Genomic DNA, 20,918 nt, shown 5'->3' on the forward strand with positions numbered 1-20,918 from the left:
CTAGAACTGGCCCATAAATTATAGAGTGGTTTAAAAATTTTGTAAACCGTTATTGTAAAATTTGTTGAAATTTTATTGTTTATTTTACTTTCTTTTTTTTTTGTTTGTTTTTGTTTTGGGGTCATACCTGGCGCTGCTCATGGGTTACTCCTGGCTCTATGCTCAGAAATCGCTCCTGGCAGGCCAGGGGGACCATATGGGATGCCAGGATTCGAATCACTGACCTTCTGCATGCAAGGCAAATGTTTTACCTCCATGCTATCTCTCTGGCCCCTATTTTACTTTCTAATTTTGACTATACACCTTAGAAATCATCTGACAAATTAAAACTAATGACTTTTTGTTTTTGTTTTGATTTTTGGGTCACACCCTGTGGCACTCAGGGGTTATTCCTGACTATGAGCTCAGAAATAGATTCTGGGTTGGGGGACCAAATGGAATGCAGGGGGAAGGAGATCTAACCTCAGTCCATCCTGAGTCAGTCACCCTACTGCTGCACCATCACTCCAGCCCAAAACTAATGTGTTTTTTTTAATTCAAAATTATAATACAAATTTAGCCTTGAATTTTCTTTCTATTGAAAACTTGTGAGTTTATCCATAATTATACTAATTATTATAAAATTTATGGTTGAATAGTTCTAAAACAAATCAAGGTGTTTTATTGATAACCATGATAACCATAATAGAAACTACTGTTCAAGTGATAGATTAGCTTGGAGAGAAAAAGTTTATATGTTGTTACTGCTTACATGTTAATTCTTAACATTTGATTTCTTGAGAAAAAAGAAACTATTATTTTAGTGTTAATCAGAGCATTAACTAATGGTACAAATTTAATGTTACTAATGTTAGTATTACAAATTAATATTACAAAACTACAAAAATTTAAAAAGTTTTAATTTTAGCATTTATACTTAAATTTCAAAGTATAAGGCATTTATTTTAAATAATCATTTATGCCTAACTTAGATTATTGCAGTTAATTGTAGGTGATAGAAAAGGGAGATTTCATAAGATGGACACCATTTGTCTCTGTTTTCTCAGGGTCCAAAAGGTGAAGCAGTCGGATCTATAACTCAGCCTTTGCCGAGCAGCTATTTGATCATTCGTGCAACTTCCGAGTCAGACGGTAGGTGCGGGATTTGAGGAATTAAATTTTAAGAGTAATTTAATATATTCTCGTCTCCATTTTTCTATGGTAGAGTTTGCCTTATTTTGACATTTGAGGAAGAGGTAGTATTATAATCACAAGTTGCTTAGTACATTACTACTTTGGTAGACAAGTACAATAATATGATAGGACTCAGTGTTGTTGTATGGTGAGCAGCATATTAGCTGGCTTTATTTTTTAATTTTTTATTTTAAGAAAATGCATCACACAGTTGACATAGCTGATCATAATACATTTGTTTCAAGATGAGGGAAAGCAAAGATTTTTTAGCAGTTATTTTCAGAAAGAAAATAGAAAGAAAAACTAAAAATATAAAATGGAAGAGAAGAAAAAAGAAAGAAGAAAAAGTTCCTTAGCAACTGTATTTGTGAAAATTACTGTATCTCCAATAAAGTCATTAATATAATAGAAGGTTTAGTAAGCTCTTTTTTTTTAAAGATAAGAGATTTTAAAAAATGCAAAGTGTGTGTGTGGCATTTGTTGTTGTTTGCATAAGCACAGCAAAATATGGGGGAAATAGATAGGAAAAACCTTTGACCTAAGAACAGGGAGACCTTACCCATGATGTCTTCTTTAGCTTCCCCATTGAACTTTGCAGTTAGTTATTTGGAGTGCTGGATTTCTTAGGCTGGCTAATCCCATAGGGTTGATGAACAACGATGGCACTGGAACCCAGAAGGAGACAGAGGGAAGGCTAAAGAGAGAAGGCCTTGTCATTCAAGCTCGGTAGAGGGGATTAGGACTGGAGCCTCCCTATTCCTCACCCAGACACAGGCCTCACAGTCCCAGGGAACAAAGATTCCAGCTGACTATTTTTTTTAATTTGGGTAGTATTTCCAGGAAAACTTTTTAAGTTTTATTATTTTGAGATAAATTGAGCACTATATTTTATATTTTTAAATATTAACATTTATAAGACATTTTGAAATTTTCTTAACACAAAACATTCAAATACAAACTTTCATTCTGCATTTGATACTTTAATGGCAGAAGCAATGTAACTTTAAAACCTTAATTGCAACCTTGCAGATAGTACAGTACAGTGGGTAAGGTATAGTGACTGGATTCAATCCATAGCACTGTATATAGACCCCTTAGCACTACTGAGTCCAACACCCCTGGCCCACACAAGTAGAATTCTCTCTAGCTTCCATAATTTATAGTTTAAGTAAATGGCCTAAAGAATATTACTTTTCAAAGTTTACTCTTTATTAGATGACTTTAGGGTTTGTCTGATTTCCAGGCAGTGATCAGCGCTCCCGGCAGATACTCCCAGTAGGATTTAACCAACTGAGGCTAAACTGTTCCCTGTAGCTAGGGCCAAAGGATGCTGTGCTGCCCAGACCCAGCAATGTCAGGGACTGCTACGGAAACACCCAATAGTACTTAGGGTGCCTGCAGAGACCTGGCCACTCTGCTATTGGCTATTTTTAAAGTTAAAATACCAAAGGTCTGAGTTTTTGTTTATGAAGATTTTCTCTTGGTGGACATTTTAAACAGATTTTAAAATATATATATATGTATGAATTTTGTGAGTAATTTTTTTCTACAAATCTATCTCTAACTTTTATAAACAAAATGATTAGGGACTGGATAGATCAAAGGTTAAAATAGTTGCCTTGTACACCATTGACCTGATTTGATACATAGCACTGTTTATGGACCCTGAGGATCATCAGGAATGACCTCTGAGCACAGTCGAGAGAAAGCCCTGGCACTGCAAGGAGGTCCACACCCCAACAAGTATTTCTATAAATTGTATAGAAGTTAATGACAGGGGCCGGGCGGTGGCGCTGGAGGTAAGGTGCCTGCTTTGCCTGCGCTACCTAGGACGGACCGCGGTTCGATCCCCCGGCGTCCCATATGGTCCCCCAAGAAGCCAGGAGCAACTTCTGAGCGCATAGCCAGGAGTAACCCCTGAGCGTCACAGGGTGTGGCCCAAAAACCAAAAAAAAAAAAAAAAAAAAAAAAAAAAAAAAAAAAGAAGTTAATGACAGTATTGGCATCTCCCTGACTTAAAATGCCTCAGACATAGAAACAGAATGGATGCCAAACCTGGGGATTGACCTCGTACTGATAATAGATACTATTGTAGTTTGTTTAGAATTAGAAACATAACCCTTAGCTTGCTCTTCATGCTGTGCTCTTCCTGAAACCACAGATCTTGCTTGCTTGCCTTTGTGTTTCTCAGCTTGTTTCCAGTCTGGAGAATCCCGTGTTTCCTCTCAATCATGTACTTCTTTTTTCTCTTTCTCTCCCCTCACATCTTTCTAAATAAGTGTCAATAAAAACAATCTTTTTCACCAAGAAATGAGAGAGGAAAAAGAAGCATAACCCTTTGTTATATTTTATATACCTTTTTGTACACCTTCAGATTACAAGTTAATGTTCTGATACTTATTGTTTTGGGGCATGCCTGGCAGAGTTCAGGGGTCACACCTGACTCTGCATCAGAAATTGTTCCTGTTAAGCTCAGGGGACCATATAGGATGTTGGGATCAAACCCAGGTCAGCCATGTATAAGACAAACACCCTCCCTGCTATGTTATCAGTCCAGCCCCTCTGATATTTTTTAAAACTAAATTTATTTTAGATTGGGTGTACTTTCTAATATATACTATTCATAGGCATCTTCATACCTAAAACTAATAATGCCTATCAAGATTTTATTTTGAAAATAATTATCTTTTTTTTTTTTTTTTTGGTTTTTGGTTTTTGGGCCACACCCAATGACGCTCATGGGTTACTCCTGGCTATATGCTCAGAAGTCACTCCTGGCTTGGGGGACTGTATGGGATGCCAGGGGTCAAACAGAGGTCTGTCCTGGGTCAACCACATGCAAGGCAAACGTCCCCCTGCTGCGCTATCACTCCAGCCCCTGAAATTAATTTTCTTAGTACACAGTTATTAAAGAAATCATAGTACATTTAACTATTGACAGTGTTAAATTAAAATCATTTTTCTATAGTCTTTCCAACTATACTGCATATAAATGTTTGTTCTTCCAGGAAGGTGTTGGATGGATGCTTTGGAGTTGGCTCTGAAATGCTCTAGTCTTCTTAAACGGACAATGATCAGGGAAGGAAAGGAGCATGACCCCAGCATTTCATCAGAGAACACGCATGTGACTTTGTATGGCTTATTACGTGCTAATAATCTTCACAGTGGTGACAACTTCCAGTAAGTAGATAATTCCCACAAATTTGCTAATTATTTTAAAGACCCATTTGTCCACAAATCAGTAGGCCTGGAATTTTTAAACAGTATCAGGATTGGGACTTAACTGTCTTTTTATGCCATATTTTATGTCTTTTTTAAGCCAGTATGGCTTAAGGCTTCATTTAAATCTCTTCAATCTCTAGTTGCTGCCTCAATTTATATTGCTAATAGCTTCAATCATTGAATATTATCCATGTTATGATCTCAGGTTTCAGACTAAAAGGTATGTTGTTTATGCTTTTCAAAAAATAGATGGTCTTTTGATAAAGAGTTGAATCATGAAAAAAAAAAATTGTAGTGCTCTGTATGGGAGAGAGAGTTACTTCCCTAGTTCCAGCAATGTGAATTACTTGTTCTTTCCCCACCATAAGTATGTCATCTGCCTCCTCCTTTGCACACTGTTCCCTCCATTAGGAGTAATTTCTCTCTGCTATATTTCTTTTTCTTTTTTTTTTTTTTTGTTTTGTTTTTGGGTCACACCCTGTAGCGCTCAGGGGTTACTCCTGGCTCTGTGCTCAGAAATCGCTCCTGGCAGGCTCAGGGGATGCCGGGATTCGAACCACTGTCCTTCTTCATGCAAGGCAAATGCCTTACCTCCATGCTATCCCTCCGGCCCCATCTGCTATATTTCTATGCATTGTTGAAAGCCATTTCAAATGTTGCATTATATGTGGATTTTTTCCTAGCTTATGATAGAGAATTAGCAATAACTCAGTGAGTAAGGTGTTTGCCTTGATCCCCAGCATCCCATATGGTCCCCTGAGCCTGCCAGGAGTGATTTCTGAGTGCAGAGCCAGGAGTAACCCTTGAGAGCCACCAGGTTTGGCCCAAAACAAAAAAAAATAAAAGAGAGAAAATATGCCCTCCTAATGCTATATTTATATTGTGCGTGCATGAGTAAGAGAGAGGTTGCATTTTTTATGCGTTTTTATTTTGTGTTATCTGTGTGTGTTAGAACTGAATCCTTTCTATGGCTTACCTTCTGAAGCATTCATTGAGTTAATATAATAAATATATACTACTACTACTACGACTACTGTTAAAACTGAATCCTTTCTATGGCCTTCCTTGTGAAGCATTCATATAGTTAATATAATGATCTATATATACTACTGCTACTACTAGTAATAATAATAATAATAATAATACAATCTACATTAATTAAGGAAACTTAGAAGCACTTTTCTTAAGGTGTAGAGATTTTTTGAGGTTCCTATTTTAGAAAAAATACATTCCTTTTTCTTACCTTGTCCTACCCTCAACTTTTGCTTTGTAGCACTTAATCTCAGCATTGAAGTTCCTCTTCTCTTTTATTATTTTTGTAAATTAATTTATTGCTCTTTTCTCCATATAATCTGTACTGAATTTTTCCCTATTCTTTTGTTCTGTTCTTTGTTAAAAACCTCCATCATCTAATTTTTATATCTTTTGCAGAGCAAGTCTGGAACTTTATCTTAATCCCCATAAAGGGACACTAAATTGAATAGGATGGGATGGAGGAGCTAAGTGATAGGGGAAATGAATGTTTCTTTATGTTGTTGTTAGTTTGGGTTTGTGTGGTGTGTTTTGTTTTGTTTTGTTTTGTTTTGGTTGTGAGAGGGGCACACCCACAATACTCAGAGGTTATTTCTGTACTAAGATATTCCTCCTGGTTATATTCCTCCTAGGGGGTGGGGATGAGAGTGGGGAAAGATACCATGCAGGATGCCCAGATTCTAACCTGGTTGACTTCCAGAAGAGAAGAAACTTACCCAGTGGACTTTGTGCAGCTCCAGGGAATGAGTGTTATCGATGCCACTTCTAAGAATGTTTACCTTGAAGCTCTTTAGTTATAAATGATTTGTTGCTTCAGCACTAAGTCATTTATTTAGTTTCCTTTTTTATTAAAAATTCAAACCCCATCCAAAAAGTGGGGAATGAAAATGAACAAGAACTTCTCTGAGAAGGACCAACAGATGGCTAATAGGCGTATGAAAGAATAGTCATCATTACTTAATTATTAGGGAAACTGTATCAAGATACCATCTGACACCAGTAAGAATGCCACGTATCAAAAATACTGGGAATCTCATTCACTGCCGGGTTTATTTCTGAGTCCTTAATTCTAGTCTGTTGTTTAGAGTGTCATCTGTTATTCTAATAGCACTATTTTAATCATAAATTTTTAATATAGTTCAACCACATTTTTGTTCTTTTACTCAGGGCTGTTGTGCTATTCAAGAAGTTTTATGATTCTCTATAAATTTTATAGCATTTGTAGTATTTGTTTTTCTTGAAATAAGACTTGCATTGAATCTGTGTTATGCTTTTGATAGGAGGGTCACTTTAAGAATGTCACTTCTTCAAGTCTATGAACATGGAACAGTTTTCCATTTCCTTGTTTTGTTTCTATTCTTTGTACAAATTTTATTTACCTCCCTTTTTAGTTGGTTCCTAGATACATATATTATTTATACAGTTGTAAATACAATTGTTCCTTCTCTTCTTAATAAATGTCATATATCACTCTTAAATATTCTGTTTTGTTTGTTTTGTTGTTTTGGGCCACACCTGTCAATTCCTGGCAAGCTTGAGCACTATATAGGATGTTGGGTTTGGTCAGCTGCATGTAAGGCAAACCTGCTGTGTCCCCTTCAGCCCCTCACTCTTAAATATTCTTTATATTTTTCTTGGGCCACACCCGGTGGTGCTCTGCCCAGAAATTGCTCCTGGCATGCTCAGGGGACGATATAGGATTCCAGGTATTGAAACCAGGTTGGTCCCCAGTTGGCTTCATGCAAGGCAATCACCCTACCACTGTTCTATCAGTCTGGCCCTCACCCTTAAATATTCTTTTTTTTTTTTTTTTTTTTTTTTTTTTTTTGGTTTTTGGGCCACACCCTGTGACGCTCAGGGGTTACTCCTGGCTATGCGCTCAGAAGTTGCTCCTGGCTTCTTGGGGGACCATATGGGACGCCGGGGGATCGAACCGCGGTCCGTGCGCAGGCAAGGCAGGCACCTTAGCTCCAGCGCCACCGCCCGGCCCCACCCTTAAATATTCTTAACCTCCTTTATTCTTTGATTCTTGCCTGAAGGTTAAACGATAGTGAAATTGAACGACAGCATTTTAAGGACCAAGATATGTATTCTGATAAATCTGATAAGGAAAACGATCAAGAGCATGATGAATCTGATAATGAAGTGATGGGGAAAAGTGAAGAAAGTGACACAGATACCTCTGAGAGGCAAGATGACTCATATATTGAACCTGAACCAGTTGAACCTTTAAAAGAGACGACCTACACTGAACAGAGCCATGAAGAACTGGGAGAGGTAAAGAAGTTAACACACATGTATGCCATGCAGTTTCCCATATAGCCTATTACATTTCAAATTGACATTTTCTTCAGGTTGTTTTGGAAAATAGGGCTTTGCACAGCTTGATACAAAATAGGATACTATTTTGTACCAGGTACAAAATAAATTGCAAAGATTTTAAAATTATTGTAAAGTACCTAGGATGTAGGTAAAGATAGTATTGTGTTTGTATGATGGGTATATATTATCGCTTTGAATTCTCTTGCTACAACCTTTTTTACCTAAAATTTATAGCCACTGACTATATTTCTGTATATTAAAAATGTTTATAATAGTGCTAAAGAGACCACAGGTTTTTACCGCTAACTCTCTTCTACATTATCTATATGTCTAAAATACACTATTTTTGTATTTTGTTCATTTCAAAGGCAGGTGAGGCTTCTCAAACAGAAACTGTTTCTGAAGAAAACAAAAGCCTTATCTGGACTTTGTTGAAACAAGTCCGTCCTGGCATGGACCTGTCCAGGGTAGTTCTGCCCACATTTATTTTGGAGCCACGTTCTTTCCTGGATAAGCTTTCTGATTACTATTATCATGCAGATTTCCTGTCTGAGTAAGTAGGTTGTTGCTTTTTTTTTTTTAATATGGACCACTTCACGAATTTGCATGTCATCCTTGCGCAGGGGCCATGCTAATCTTCTCTGTATCGTTCAAATTTTAGTATATGTGCTGCCAAAGCGAGCACCGGTTATTGTTTATTGAAATAGAAGATACTTTAGGATTCTAGACTGTTCAGAATTCTGCTTAGTACTTGTGTCTTCACAGAGCAGACTGAAGGGGATTGCATCCTCTTCTTCATCACTCGTTACTGCCATACTGAAAAGCATACTTTATATTATGTTGTATTAGTTTCCTGTGTGACGTTGAGTTGCAGGGTAAAAGTTTGAGAGAAATTCTACCCAGCACCCATAGCATGGGTTCTGTGGTGTTTTCAAACTTTAAATTAGAGACAGGAAGTTTACATTCTTGCTTTTCCTTGACTTAAGCTCTTACCCAGATTCCATTTTAGTTATGGTTCTGTTTATGCTAATTTGTTCTGCATGGTTGAAGTCATCTGTAATTTTTTATAACAAGGCATATTGCCTGTAGTTTCTCTCTCATGCCTAAATCCTTCTTGCTTCTCTTCGCTGATCTTAGGTATAATTCTGAAGAAGTCAGAAGGGAATGAGATGAAAGAGGAATTATTCAGTGTTGTCAAAAATATAGTTGGAAAACCAATAAAAGAATACGTCTTTAAGTTGTTTTGAACTACATAGATAGATAGATAGATAGATAGATAGATAGATAGATAGATAGATAGATAGATAGATAGATAGATAGATAGATTTTATTATAAAGAATTAAAAATAAAACTGAAGAGAATTAGAACTAGGATAGGGAATGAAAATCATGGTTGTTGCTCTCCAATAGTTACTTGGCATAGCCATTAATAAGCCGAATTCTAGCCTATTCTATTTCACACTTTATCTTAAAAAAAAATCACAGTAGACCATGAACAGTTAAATTGAAGAACCTAAAAATTGACTTTCGGCATTTTCTATCAGTGTTTTGTGCAGTATTTTTACCAAAAGCAAAGGGGCAGCTAAGTCAAGGCTTCTAAAAATTTCTTCTTTGAAAGGAAAAACGACACTTCAGCTTTCCCATAGACTGACTGGTAATTTCATTCACTCCAAAAAATCCCTTGGTAGCATATTAAGTGGAAGCTGAAGGTTAAAAATGGGTTAAGTGGAAAATGATTTAAATTTGTAAACATTTTTTTAGATTCTGTAATAATAGAAAAAATGAGAAGAAAATAAGAAAAAATGAGACTTAAAAAGTTACTACTATGAAATTCTTTGTGTTTTGTTTTTATGTTAGTGGTGCTTGGAGGAACAAATGGGATACTGGGGATCAAACCCAGGTCGGCCACATGCAAGGCAAATGCCTCCCCACTGTGATATTGCTCTGGCTACATAGTTCTATTTTTTATTTGCAGGATCTTTATATTGCTTTGCTTAGTGGTTTGTATCTATTTATAATCCTACCAACTCTGTACCCACGGTTCCCTTACTTCAGATCTATACTAGCATTTATTATCACTTCATTTAATGATGGCCATCCTAGAAGGTGTGAGGTGATATCTCACTATACTTTGATTTCTCCTGTGTTTGTTTGTTTGTTTTTTACCAAGACTTATGCTTCAATTTTTAGCAGACTACAAGACACTTAATTCTAGCTCTTTTTGGCAACATGATTTGGCAGCATAGCCAGATGTTGAAACAGAAAGGAAATTAAGGATCATTATTGCGGCCAAGTATAAGGAACAGTTTACTTTTTGCTCGATTCTCAATTTGTACCTGTGGCTAGGATGCCATTCCCATTACCTTTACTTTTAGTTTCTAGAGATTCTTTTCTGTTTCTGCTTAAATGTCTTTTTTTGCTTGTCCATCTTGTTGGCCTGCTCCAGGGTTTTTTCCTCCCAACCCCTTTATAGACATAAATGATTTATCCTGCCCTTTTTCTTATGGTGTAAATGTATATTTTTCTAATAACTAGTGAGTCACAATTCTTTTATCATTTATATTTTAGGGCTGCTCTTGAAGAAAATCCTTATTTCCGGTTGAAGAAAGTCGTGAAATGGTATTTGTCAGGCTTCTATAAAAAGCCAAAGGTACTTTCTTTAGTCTTATACAGGTTCTTTATTTTTTATGATATCTTTAGATTATTTATTTAATAATTATATTTCAGGAAATCATTGAGCTAGTAAAATTGCAAAACATTTGCTATAGTAGTTCTGTACTATATTTGAAGTCATGCCACATCTCATGGCACCATGTGAATTTATAAAGGTGGCTCACAGATATTCAGTTAATTCCAGTCTGACAAACTTAAACTACTTTGAATCTTCTGTATTTATCGTTTTAAACTTGTATGTTTTTCACTAGGGACTGAAGAAACCTTATAATCCTATACTTGGTGAGACTTTCCGTTGTTTGTGGATTCATCCCAGAACAAACAGCAAAACCTTTTATATTGCTGAACAGGTACTAGTCGTACATGTGATAGAGGGGGGAAAGGGGGATTCAAAAGTTATTGGTACTCAATTGAGGGAAGGATTTCAGTACACTCCTAGCTTTGAACTCAGAGATCACTCCTGACTGTACTCAGAGGATCACATGGAGTATAGGTTGTCTGTGTGCACAGTAAACACCCTACTAACTGTATTGGCATTCTAGCCCCATTACTGGGATTTGTTGTTATTGTTTTGTTTTGTTTTGTTTTGTTTTGGGGCCACACCCTGCAGTGCTCAGAGGTTACTCCTGGCTTTGCACTTAGGAATTGCACCTGGAAGGCTGGAGGCGGGTGTGGCAGATTTGGGGGATCGAACCCAAGTTGGTCCCAGGTCGAATGTTCCAGCCCCAATTTTGTTTTGTTTTGTTTTGTTTGGATTTGGATTTTTTTTTTTTAGTAGAAGTACTGACTCATTAAATTCTCTAGAGCATGGCTGTACAACTATTAATATTGAACTCGTTGTGTGTTTTTATTTATTCTTAAACGATGCTTTTTTTTTTTCCCCCTTTTTGGGCCACATCCTGTGACACTCGAGTTGCTCCTGACTTGGGGAACCATATGGGACACTGGGGATCAAACCAAGGTTTATCCTGGATCGACTGTGTGCAAGGAAAAGCTCTACCTCTGTGCTATCTCTCTGGCCCCTGAAACTATGCTTTTCAAACTTAAACTTTTCATAGTAACAAAATAATAAACTCAAGGGCTGGAGTGATAACACCGCATTTGCCTTGCATGCAGATGACCTGGGACAGACCTGGGTTCAATTCCTGGCACCCCATATGGTCCCCCTTGCCTGCAAGGAGTAACTCTGGAGCGCCACCAGGAGTGGTGTCAGAACAAAGAAAAAATAATGAACTTAGTGTATGTTTTTTTTCTGTGTTCACTAGGTGTCCCATCATCCACCGATATCTGCCTTTTATGTTAGTAACCGAAAGGATGGATTTTGCCTTAGTGGCAGTATCCTTGCTAAGTCCAAGTTCTATGGTGAGTTTCCCTTTGTTTCGGTCTACACCCTTTTCTGGAAGAGAGAGAGATAGTATTTTTTTTTCTTTACTTTTATTAGTGTTTTGGACTGCTAACAAAATGAAATTTATATGTCATCTTGAGATCACACTTACTTGCATTATAACCTTTATGTTTTTCTTTGCCAATTCATAAAGATATGACTCATTTTATATAAGTTTTTATCATGAACATCACTTACAAAAGAATATTGTGGGGAGGGGTTGAAGCAATATTATAGCAGGTAGAGCCTTGCATGTGGCTGAGCCAGGTTTGATTTCCAGCAGCCCATATGGTTCTCCGAGTTTATTAGGAGTAATTCTTGAGCACAGAGTTTTTAGTAACCCCATGGTTCCTCTAGAAGTGGCACAAACAAAGCAAAAACACAAATAGGACCAATAATGAGCTCTTTTAATTGCAATTATGTATTCAAAGTAGCAGGTGTGCTTTATTATCTTAGCCTATATATTTAACTATATGAAGTTCACCACTGAAGACTGAATTCACCTTTTATTCTATATAGTGTATTTCCCTCATCTTTAGCCATTCTAAGATAGGGATGGGGTGAGGGGAAGAAGGAGCCACACCCCCACAAGTGGCAGGGACCCCATCTGCTAAGTATGTGCTCAGTCTGTTGACCGCTGTAGCCCTAGAAGAATGGCTTTATTGTCGTCTAAATGACTTGAATTGAGAAGGAGGTCTACCATCACAGGAGGGCCAATGGCCTCCCCAGTAAGGGATTTTGGTTCATTACATTGTACCTGAGGGCCCAGTTTTTCTATTTCAGTATTTGGATAGAGAAAGAATTGAAGTACAGTTCAATATTTGCTCAGGGCCAATCAGTAATGATATTTAATCTTGGCTAAAACAAACACACACATTCCAATACCAGATATAGTCTCCATGTCCATCCATGTATAGGAAAATTTCATGACTTCATTTTTCCTGATGGCTGTATATGTACCACAGTTTTTTTTAGCTAATTATCTATTGTCAGATATCTTAGCTTGTTTCTAGATTCTGGCTATTGTAAATAGCACTGTAATGAATTTAGGTGTACAGAAGGCATTTTTGTACTGTGTTTTTCTTCTAGGGTATATCCCTAGGAGTAGTATAGAATGATGGATCATATGGGAGTTCAATTTCCATTTTTTTGAAGAATCTCCATATTTCCCATAAAGGCTGGACTAGACAGCTTTCCCACCAGCAGTGAATGAGAGTTCCTTTCTCCCTGCATCTCCATCAGCACTGATTGTTCTTATTCTTTGTTATGTTGCCTGTCTCTGTGGCGTGAGATGGTACCTCATTGTTTTGATTTGCTTCTCCCTGATGATTAATGATGTAGACCATTTTTTCATGTGCCTTTGGCCATCTATATTTATGTATTTATGGCCAAGGAGCCTGGGGGAAATTTGGGGATTATAAAGTTTTTATTTTGATGGTAGTATTTTAGGTTCCATGCCTGGGCAAAGTTATAGAATGATCAAAAGGCACACTTCAGATGGATTGATTACTCATTGATGTGTTATGTAGTGCCAGGGATCAAGCCCAGGGTCTTGGCTCATGCTCTGTTCTTAGGCTTAATTTTTTACTCTTGAGATTATAATTAACTGGTAGGTGTTCTAAATATAACCAATTTGACTTAGTTTTGTGAAATATGATGAACTTGATTTCAGGAAACTCGTTGTCTGCAATATTGGAAGGAGAAGCACGGTTAACTTTCTTGAACAGAGGTGAAGATTATGTAATGACAATGCCATATGCTCACTGTAAAGGTAAATATTTCCCATACTTGTCGAAGTGGAGCTGGAATCTCTCTCAAACTCTGAATCATTCCTACGTTAAGCCACAGAATCTGTTGGGGAAATTTTTTACATGTTTTTTTCTGTTTAAACATATTATTTTTCTTTGCAACAGTCATATTTTCTAAGCAAACCCTCAGTGTAAATGGAATCATTGCTTAGAGCAAACAAAATAGAGTCCCTGTGAATCTCTTGTCACATTTTCCTCAGTGAATACCTCACCTTGCTCTTCTTTCTTTATGGGAAGAGCTTCCCAGCAGCGCTTCAGGCCTGAGGGCCACTCTTGGTGATATTGTATGTGGCTGTTTCTCATGCTTTGGCCTTGTAATCTGGGCCTGAGAATGCTGGACACCATCCTGGTCACTCTAGTAGTGCTCAGGGTACCATCACTGACAGCAAGCAAGTTTGGGACTTTGTATTTGCCAGCCATGTGCTCTGGTCCTTTGATCTATCTCTCAGCTCACCTTCTTTATATTTAAAGATAGTTTAGTATATGCGTTTGATTCTTTGGCATTGAACTTATAACCAAAGTACTATAACTCATGCCTGAACCACATTTTAGTATTTGAACTTTTCCAGTTGGTATATCACAATATCTTGAGCCTCAGAATACTCAAAGGCATTTCATCATGACTCTTAGAGGCCGTTTCAAATGACACTCATCTATGGGTTTTAAGAAAAATGAAAGACATTCTTGCAATAATAATTTTCAGACACAAAAGAGAAAAGAGCTGGAAGTTCCAGCCCACCTCAGGAAGCTCACCACAAAGAGTGATGAGTTTAGTTAGAGAAATAACTACATTTTGAACTGTCCTAATAATGAGAATGTATGAGGGAAATGGAGAGCCTGTTTAGAGTACAGGCAGGGGTCGGGCGGGGAGGAGGGAGACTTGGGACATTGGTGATGGGAATGTTGCACTGGTGATGGGTGGTGTTCTTTACATAACTGAAACCCAAACATAATCATGTATGTAATCAAGGTGTTTAAATAAAAAAAAAAGTTATCAACCTGAAAAAGGATAAGAATAGTGGCACTAAATATATTCCAAATGGATGTTTGTATCTAGTGGGAGGGCCTCTTACTTGACTAGCTATAACATTGAACAAGTGAACAGTGTTTGCCACTTTATTTCTGGGTGTGTGTGACCAACACAGTACTGTGGGTGTTGATTCTGGAGTTATCAAGAGTTTGGATTTGCAGATATGGAATCTAGAATAGGAATCAGTCTTTATCTTTTTAAATATAGAACAAGGGGCCAGAGAGGTAGTATGGAGGTAGGGTGTTTGCCTTGCATGCAGAAGGACGGTGGTTCGAATCCCGGCATCCCATATGGTCCTCGAGCCTGCCAGGAGCAATTTCTGAGTGTAGAGCTAGGAATAACCCCTGAGCGCTCCTAGGTGTGACCCAAAAAATAAAAAATAATAAATATAGAACAAGCCTAATTTTTCATGAAATACTGCCTGTGAATTATTAATGCAATGACAATGATAAATTATATAATTATTTGTAATATAAAATACATTAATATCTTATATTATTGTATTCTAGGAAAATAGATGATAAACTGCTTATTACTAGTGTCTTCTGCAACCTTTCTAAAAAACCATTTTGTCCCCTTAGGAATTCTTTATGGCACCATGACACTGGAGCTTGGTGGAACTGTCAATATTACATGTCAGAAAACTGGATATAGTGCAGTACTTGAATTCAAACTAAAGGTTCGTACAAAATGACAGGAGATAGTCCTTGTTCAAGGAGAATGATACTGGGACCTGAGCAATAAGTCACTTGCCTTGCAGATGGGTACAGTGCTTCCTTGCACACCGTTGACCTGGGTTTAATCCTCAGCAGTCCATATGGCCTCCCAAGCCTGCCTGAAGTAATCCCTGATCACAGAGCTAGGAGTAAATCCAAGAGCACCACTGGGTATGGCCCAAAAACAAATTTTAAAAGTTTCTTTTTAAAAGAAGAATGATACTATAACTTTTTTTAAGTAAAAAAAAAAAAAAAAAAAAAAAAGAACTTAGTTTTGCTGAGGAAGGGGCGAAATGGAAAAGAAAGAGAGTAACATGGTCAAAAGAGAGAGTGGGCTTATCCAAACCAGAAAGAGCCCTATTATACATCTCTGCATGAAAATATAAAAGTGTCATCTCAATGGGGCCAGAGCGGTGGTGCGAGCGGTTTGATCCCCCTGGTGTCCCATATGGTCCCCCAAGCCAGGAACGATTTTGAGTGCATAGCCAGGAGAACCCCTGAGCGTCATGGGAAGTGGAAAAAAACAAACAAAAAAAAGTACCATTTCAAGAGGGAGATGTGGGAAATTTGTGCTTGGACACTCTGTACCCAGGCAACACATGTACCTGATACTATGCTAATATAAGTGTTAAATAAAGAGCAGTTTAGGAGCTAGAATAATAGTACAGTGAGTAGAGTGCTTGCATTTCATGTGGTCGACCTTGGTTTGATCCATAGATTCCATATGAACTAGTATATTCCATTCGAGTCCAGGAATGATTTTGTTATAATCACCAGGAGTGATTTCTGAGTGCAGAACCAGGAATAAGCCATTCCAAGTGAAGGAATATAGTCTCCATCCATTATCCTGTGGATAATGGATAAAGCATATGGGCTAGAGGGAGAAGATATAGTTTGAGGACACCTTAGAAAAGTTCTGTGCCTCAGAGTAAAAGGAAAATATAAGATCTTCCATAGTATCAGTTGTTTGTGCGGGTAGTACATTATGTTCACAGAATATATTCACAGAAATAGGGGCTGGAGAGATAGCATGGAGGTAGGGCATTTGCCTTGCATGCAGGAGGGTGGTGGTTGGAATCCCGGCATCCCATATGGTCCCCCGAGCCTGCCAGGAGCAATTTCTGAGCATAGAGCCAAGAGTAACCCCTGAGCACTGCCAGGTGTGACCCAAAAACCAAACAAAAAAAAAAAAAGAATATATTCACAGAAATATATTTCTATAAAATAACATTTCTTGGGAGCTGAGCTATAGTACAGTGAATGGGTGTTTGCCTTATATGTGGTTGACCCAGCTTCTCTCCCTGGCACTTCATACGGTCCCTTGACCTGCCAGGAACGTCCTTGAGCACAAAAACAGTACTGCCAGTGTGGCCCCAGAATAAAACAACAAAAATATGACATTTATTACTAAATTGCTCTAGACTTGGCAGTTCTTCTGGTTAGCAACTTTTCTCTAATAAAAAAAATATATATATGTCTCTTTATTATACCACATGTGTCTGCATTTTTCTATAAAACTAAGAAGAAAGGAAAAAGAAAGACTAGGGGCCTGGGTCCAAGTGGTTTCAGATGCATTGATGAAGAAATAAATGAAGACAGAACAAAATATCCAAGCCAAAGTTAATGACAATAGAATTAAGAGATCTAAACTTTAACAGTCTAAACTTAAATTCGCCTGTTAAACTGGCAGGCAAAGAGGCAAAGAATGGTGGTATAGGATGCACTCTGGGTTCATTGGTGGAGGGAGGTCAGCACTGGTGGTGGGAATGGCCCCGACTCATGTATACCTGAAATTCAACAATGAAGGACTTTGTAGATCACAATGATTTCAGTACCAATAAAAATAAAAAAGTAATAATTTTAAAAATTTAATTAAAAAATTAAAATTGTATGTATCACTTGTGTTATTTGACCGTGTACTTTGATATACTTTTTAATCTTAGCAAATATTTTGCTTATACTTGAAGGTTCTGACAACAAGTTATTTAAGTTATGATGTCTTTAAGATTGGTGCATTGAAATGTTTTCTCTAAGAGGAATTAGTAATAGTAATATAATTCAAATTTTATTTCTTGAAATGTGTCCAGTTCAATTTTTAGAGAGTTTTGGGTTAGGTATTGTTTTACTATTTTGTTTTTAAGTAGGTGTTCTTTTCAATAGTTATATTAATTCCCTTAGGTTTACTGAGATATATTTGATTTATATATTACAACATTAAAGAACAGTTCTTCAGTCAGAACATTTTGCTGTTCTCAGAGTGTGAATTGGGGGGGGGGGGGGGTTGAGGATGTTTGTGGGCCACACCCAGCAAAGCTTAGGACTTATTTCTGGCTCTCCACTCAGGAATCACTCATAGTGGGCTTCAGGGACCATGTGAGGTTTCAGGGATTGAACTTGAGTCAGCCATGTGCAAGGCAAGTGCACACCCCACTGTACTCTTGCCCTGGCCCTAGAAGTGTAATTTTCCTATACGTAGTCTCATTTTGTCTATTTTTTTCCACAGCAATAAATTCATGGTTCTTTGTGTTGAACATTTCTTACTGTATTATGAGCCAGTATTTCCTCATTTATGCCTTCAATATACCACTTCCTTTTTTGCCTTTGTCTACACATTTTACATATAATAAATGTGTTATAATAAAATGGTTTTTAATACTTTTTTCTTTTAAAGCCATTTCTAGGTAGTAGTGACTATGTTAACCAAATATCAGGGAAACTTAAATTGGGAAAAGAAGTCCTAGCTACTTTGGAAGGCCATTGGGTAAGTATTTCATTACCAAAATACCACTGTTCCAAAAAAGCAAACCTTGTCTCACAAATATTTTGATGTTTCTTTTACAGTAGTGTTTATTTTATGTAATAAATTTTATTTAAAATATTTGATCAATGAAAAAAGTAAATCTGAATGTATCACTTATTTTTGTCAAGGCTGGGAAATGGCTCAGAGCAAGGCCTGCGGGAACTCTGAGGTCTGTTCCTAGCACAGCCTGTCTGCTGACCACAACCAGGTATCTTTCCCAAGAGATTAAAAAAAAAAGTTTATCAATTTTAATTTATGTAAAGTACTGTATTTTCCCATTTGATAGAGGAAGAAATACTGTCAAGAAAACATCAATGATTTTCTCAGTGACAAAATAAAAAATTTCAACCTTAGCACTTTGTCTCTGGGACTGTGCTTTAAACAATAATAATGAACTGTCTCTGACTTAGAATAAAGAGATGATTTTTTTCATTTTCTTTTTTGGTTTTTGGGGCCACACCCAGCGGTGCTCAGGGGTTACTACTGGTTCTGTGTTCAGAAATCAGTCCTGCCAGGCTCAGGGGACCATATGGGATGCCAGGGATCAAACCCAGGTTAGTCCCAGGTTGGCCACATGCAAGGCAAAATGCCCTACCTTTGTGCTATCGCTCCGGCCCCAAAGAGACATTTCTAACTAGATAAAAATCCTTCTGAGAAATATGGAAATAATATTGTGGTATTTAAAAGTAGTAGCTTTTATTTCTCTGCTGATATGAATTCATTAGGTCATTTTGTTAAGAGGAACTTAATTGAATAAGATTGATCATGTTACTGCCTCGATTAATTTTCACTGTGAGATTCATTTTCTCTGCTCTGTATGGGGAAGAGAAAAGAGAGAGAGAGTAAGAAACTGAAGCTAGATCTAGAGACTCAATCTAGAGGCCTCAGGCTTCTGTCAAAATGTCATTTGGAGAAAAGATTACCGATTCATTTTTAAAAAATGAAATGTGAAATGAAATTTAGCACTTAGTTTTGTAGCGCTAAGAGAAATTCAGGTATTTCTGAATGGACTGAGTACACTCACGGTCACCAGGAAGGATCTCACTGTGAATGCTGTAAAAACTAATCGACTTTGATAACACACAGTTGCTTGGGGTTTTCCATATGAATGAAGTCTGTTAAGTAAATTTGTAAAAATATCACAAACTCCCTATGTAGTCAGCCAATTTTAAATTATCAGTATTGCACATTTAATCTTAATGCTTTTATTAAAAAAAAAAAGGCAATAAAGTCAAGGGCATTTGTGAGAGTACTAGTTAAATTTACCTTAAAAATGCATTGATAAAGTCTATCAGCAATACAAATTTGGGTATAGTGTGAAGTATAAAACCTGTATGTTAAAATTCAAATATAATTTTTACATATAGAATCATTACTTTACAAACTATTTCTCCTACTTAGTTTAGTAGTTATGTGAAAAGTAGCTTATTTCTTTATTCTATTTTATTTTTATAACTACTTATAATAGCACATTTTTAAATTTCCTGGCTTAATAAATATTGCTATTTTATAAAACATAAAAAATTTATTTGATGTGTTCAGCTAGGGCAGGCTCTATGGCTTTGTGGATTAGAGCAAATGCTTTGCATGAGGGAGGCCCTGGTTTGGTACCTACCCCCAAGGACCTACAGGAGCAATCCTGGAGTACCAATGCAGGAATGGTCCTCTAATATCCATCATAGCCCTAAAACAAAACAACAAAAATTGCTGCAATATCAATTATCAGAAAGAAATTATTATATTTATAAACAATGATACTCTTATTTAAATATAGGATAGTGAAGTTTTTATTAATGAAAAGAAGACTGATAGTTCAGAAGTATTCTGGAACCCAACACCAGACATTAAGCAGAGAAGACTAATAAGATACACAGTAAAGTTCGAAGAACAAGGAGAATTTGAATCAGAAAAGTAAGTGTTCATTTTTCAGTTAACTTCATGAAAGTAAAAAGGGAATTTTTAAATACCTCTAATGGGTTCTCTTTTTACCTGTGTGCAGTCATATTTTAATTCATCAATATTGGGTAACTTGTGAAATATTGACAGGATTCTGATTTGGGACATGTAACTGTTAAATGAATGTTATTCAAAAGTCAGATCTGAATGATTACCTTTATGCCTGCCGGAATGTCTATGTGGAACCCCAACCCCCACCCCACTCAGACTCAGTACAAACCTTCCCAGTTACCAAGGGAACAATGCCTTACTCCCCTCGGGGACAGAACAATTTCCGGAAACCAGGTCTTTGCCCAAAATGCTCAGGGGTTACTCCTGGGTACGCGCTCAGAAATTGCCCCTGGCTTGGGGGGACCATATGGGACACTGGGGGATCGAACCATGGTCCTTCCTTGGCTAGGGCTTGCAAGGCAGACACCTTACCTCTAGCGCCACCTCGCCGGCTCCCAAAGCTGAAATTACCTGCTGTACAATCATTCTGAACCAGTACATGTATATTTTTAATTTTATTCTCACTCTTCTGTAAAAGGAAACAGTTAAGTAAAAACAACAACAAAATTCCACTATACTAGGTACTTCATACATGCACAGCAGGTTAGCCCTTACTGTCTATTCTCACATGTCTTTCTTTTGCGTGTGTTATATCTAGTTTTTATATGGTCAGTGATGTCAAAAGGTACAAGAATTCGTATACACCAGTTCTGAAAATTGTTTCAATTATAACTCCATGGTTCTCCATCCATAGCTCAGCTTCGTCTGAGACCATGTTCTTTAGCCATTGGACAGTCTCCTTACAGGTGTA

At 37.2% G+C, this 20,918-nt stretch overlaps 2 protein-coding genes and 1 non-coding gene across 3 annotated transcripts in view; 1 reads left to right on the plus strand and 2 right to left on the minus strand.

Moving 5' to 3' along the window:
* BCL2L13 (BCL2 like 13) overlaps nucleotides 1-20,918 on the minus strand; it is a 1,170,396-nt gene that overhangs the window by 530,704 nt on the left and 618,774 nt on the right. The gene's annotated exons all lie outside the window — the stretch shown is intronic.
* Nucleotides 1-20,918, plus strand: part of OSBPL8 (oxysterol binding protein like 8) — a 198,789-nt gene that overhangs the window by 153,659 nt on the left and 24,212 nt on the right. Inside the window, exons 9-19 of the mRNA XM_049783649.1 lie at nucleotides 1,047-1,131; nucleotides 4,182-4,353; nucleotides 7,467-7,704; nucleotides 8,118-8,302; nucleotides 10,318-10,399; nucleotides 10,674-10,772; nucleotides 11,688-11,784; nucleotides 13,479-13,577; nucleotides 15,226-15,323; nucleotides 18,032-18,121; nucleotides 19,935-20,071. Coding sequence (XP_049639606.1) covers nucleotides 1,047-1,131; nucleotides 4,182-4,353; nucleotides 7,467-7,704; nucleotides 8,118-8,302; nucleotides 10,318-10,399; nucleotides 10,674-10,772; nucleotides 11,688-11,784; nucleotides 13,479-13,577; nucleotides 15,226-15,323; nucleotides 18,032-18,121; nucleotides 19,935-20,071 — 1,382 coding nt within the window. The remainder of the gene's footprint in view (nucleotides 1-1,046; nucleotides 1,132-4,181; nucleotides 4,354-7,466; nucleotides 7,705-8,117; nucleotides 8,303-10,317; nucleotides 10,400-10,673; nucleotides 10,773-11,687; nucleotides 11,785-13,478; nucleotides 13,578-15,225; nucleotides 15,324-18,031; nucleotides 18,122-19,934; nucleotides 20,072-20,918) is intronic.
* LOC126023518 (U6 spliceosomal RNA) lies at nucleotides 8,328-8,434 on the minus strand. Its single transcript, XR_007500635.1, has one exon. It is a non-coding gene; the product is annotated as a U6 spliceosomal RNA (small nuclear RNA).

The sequence above is a fragment of the Suncus etruscus genome, chromosome 11 (genome assembly GCF_024139225.1).
Source record: "Suncus etruscus isolate mSunEtr1 chromosome 11, mSunEtr1.pri.cur, whole genome shotgun sequence".
NCBI lineage: Eukaryota > Metazoa > Chordata > Mammalia > Eulipotyphla > Soricidae > Suncus > Suncus etruscus.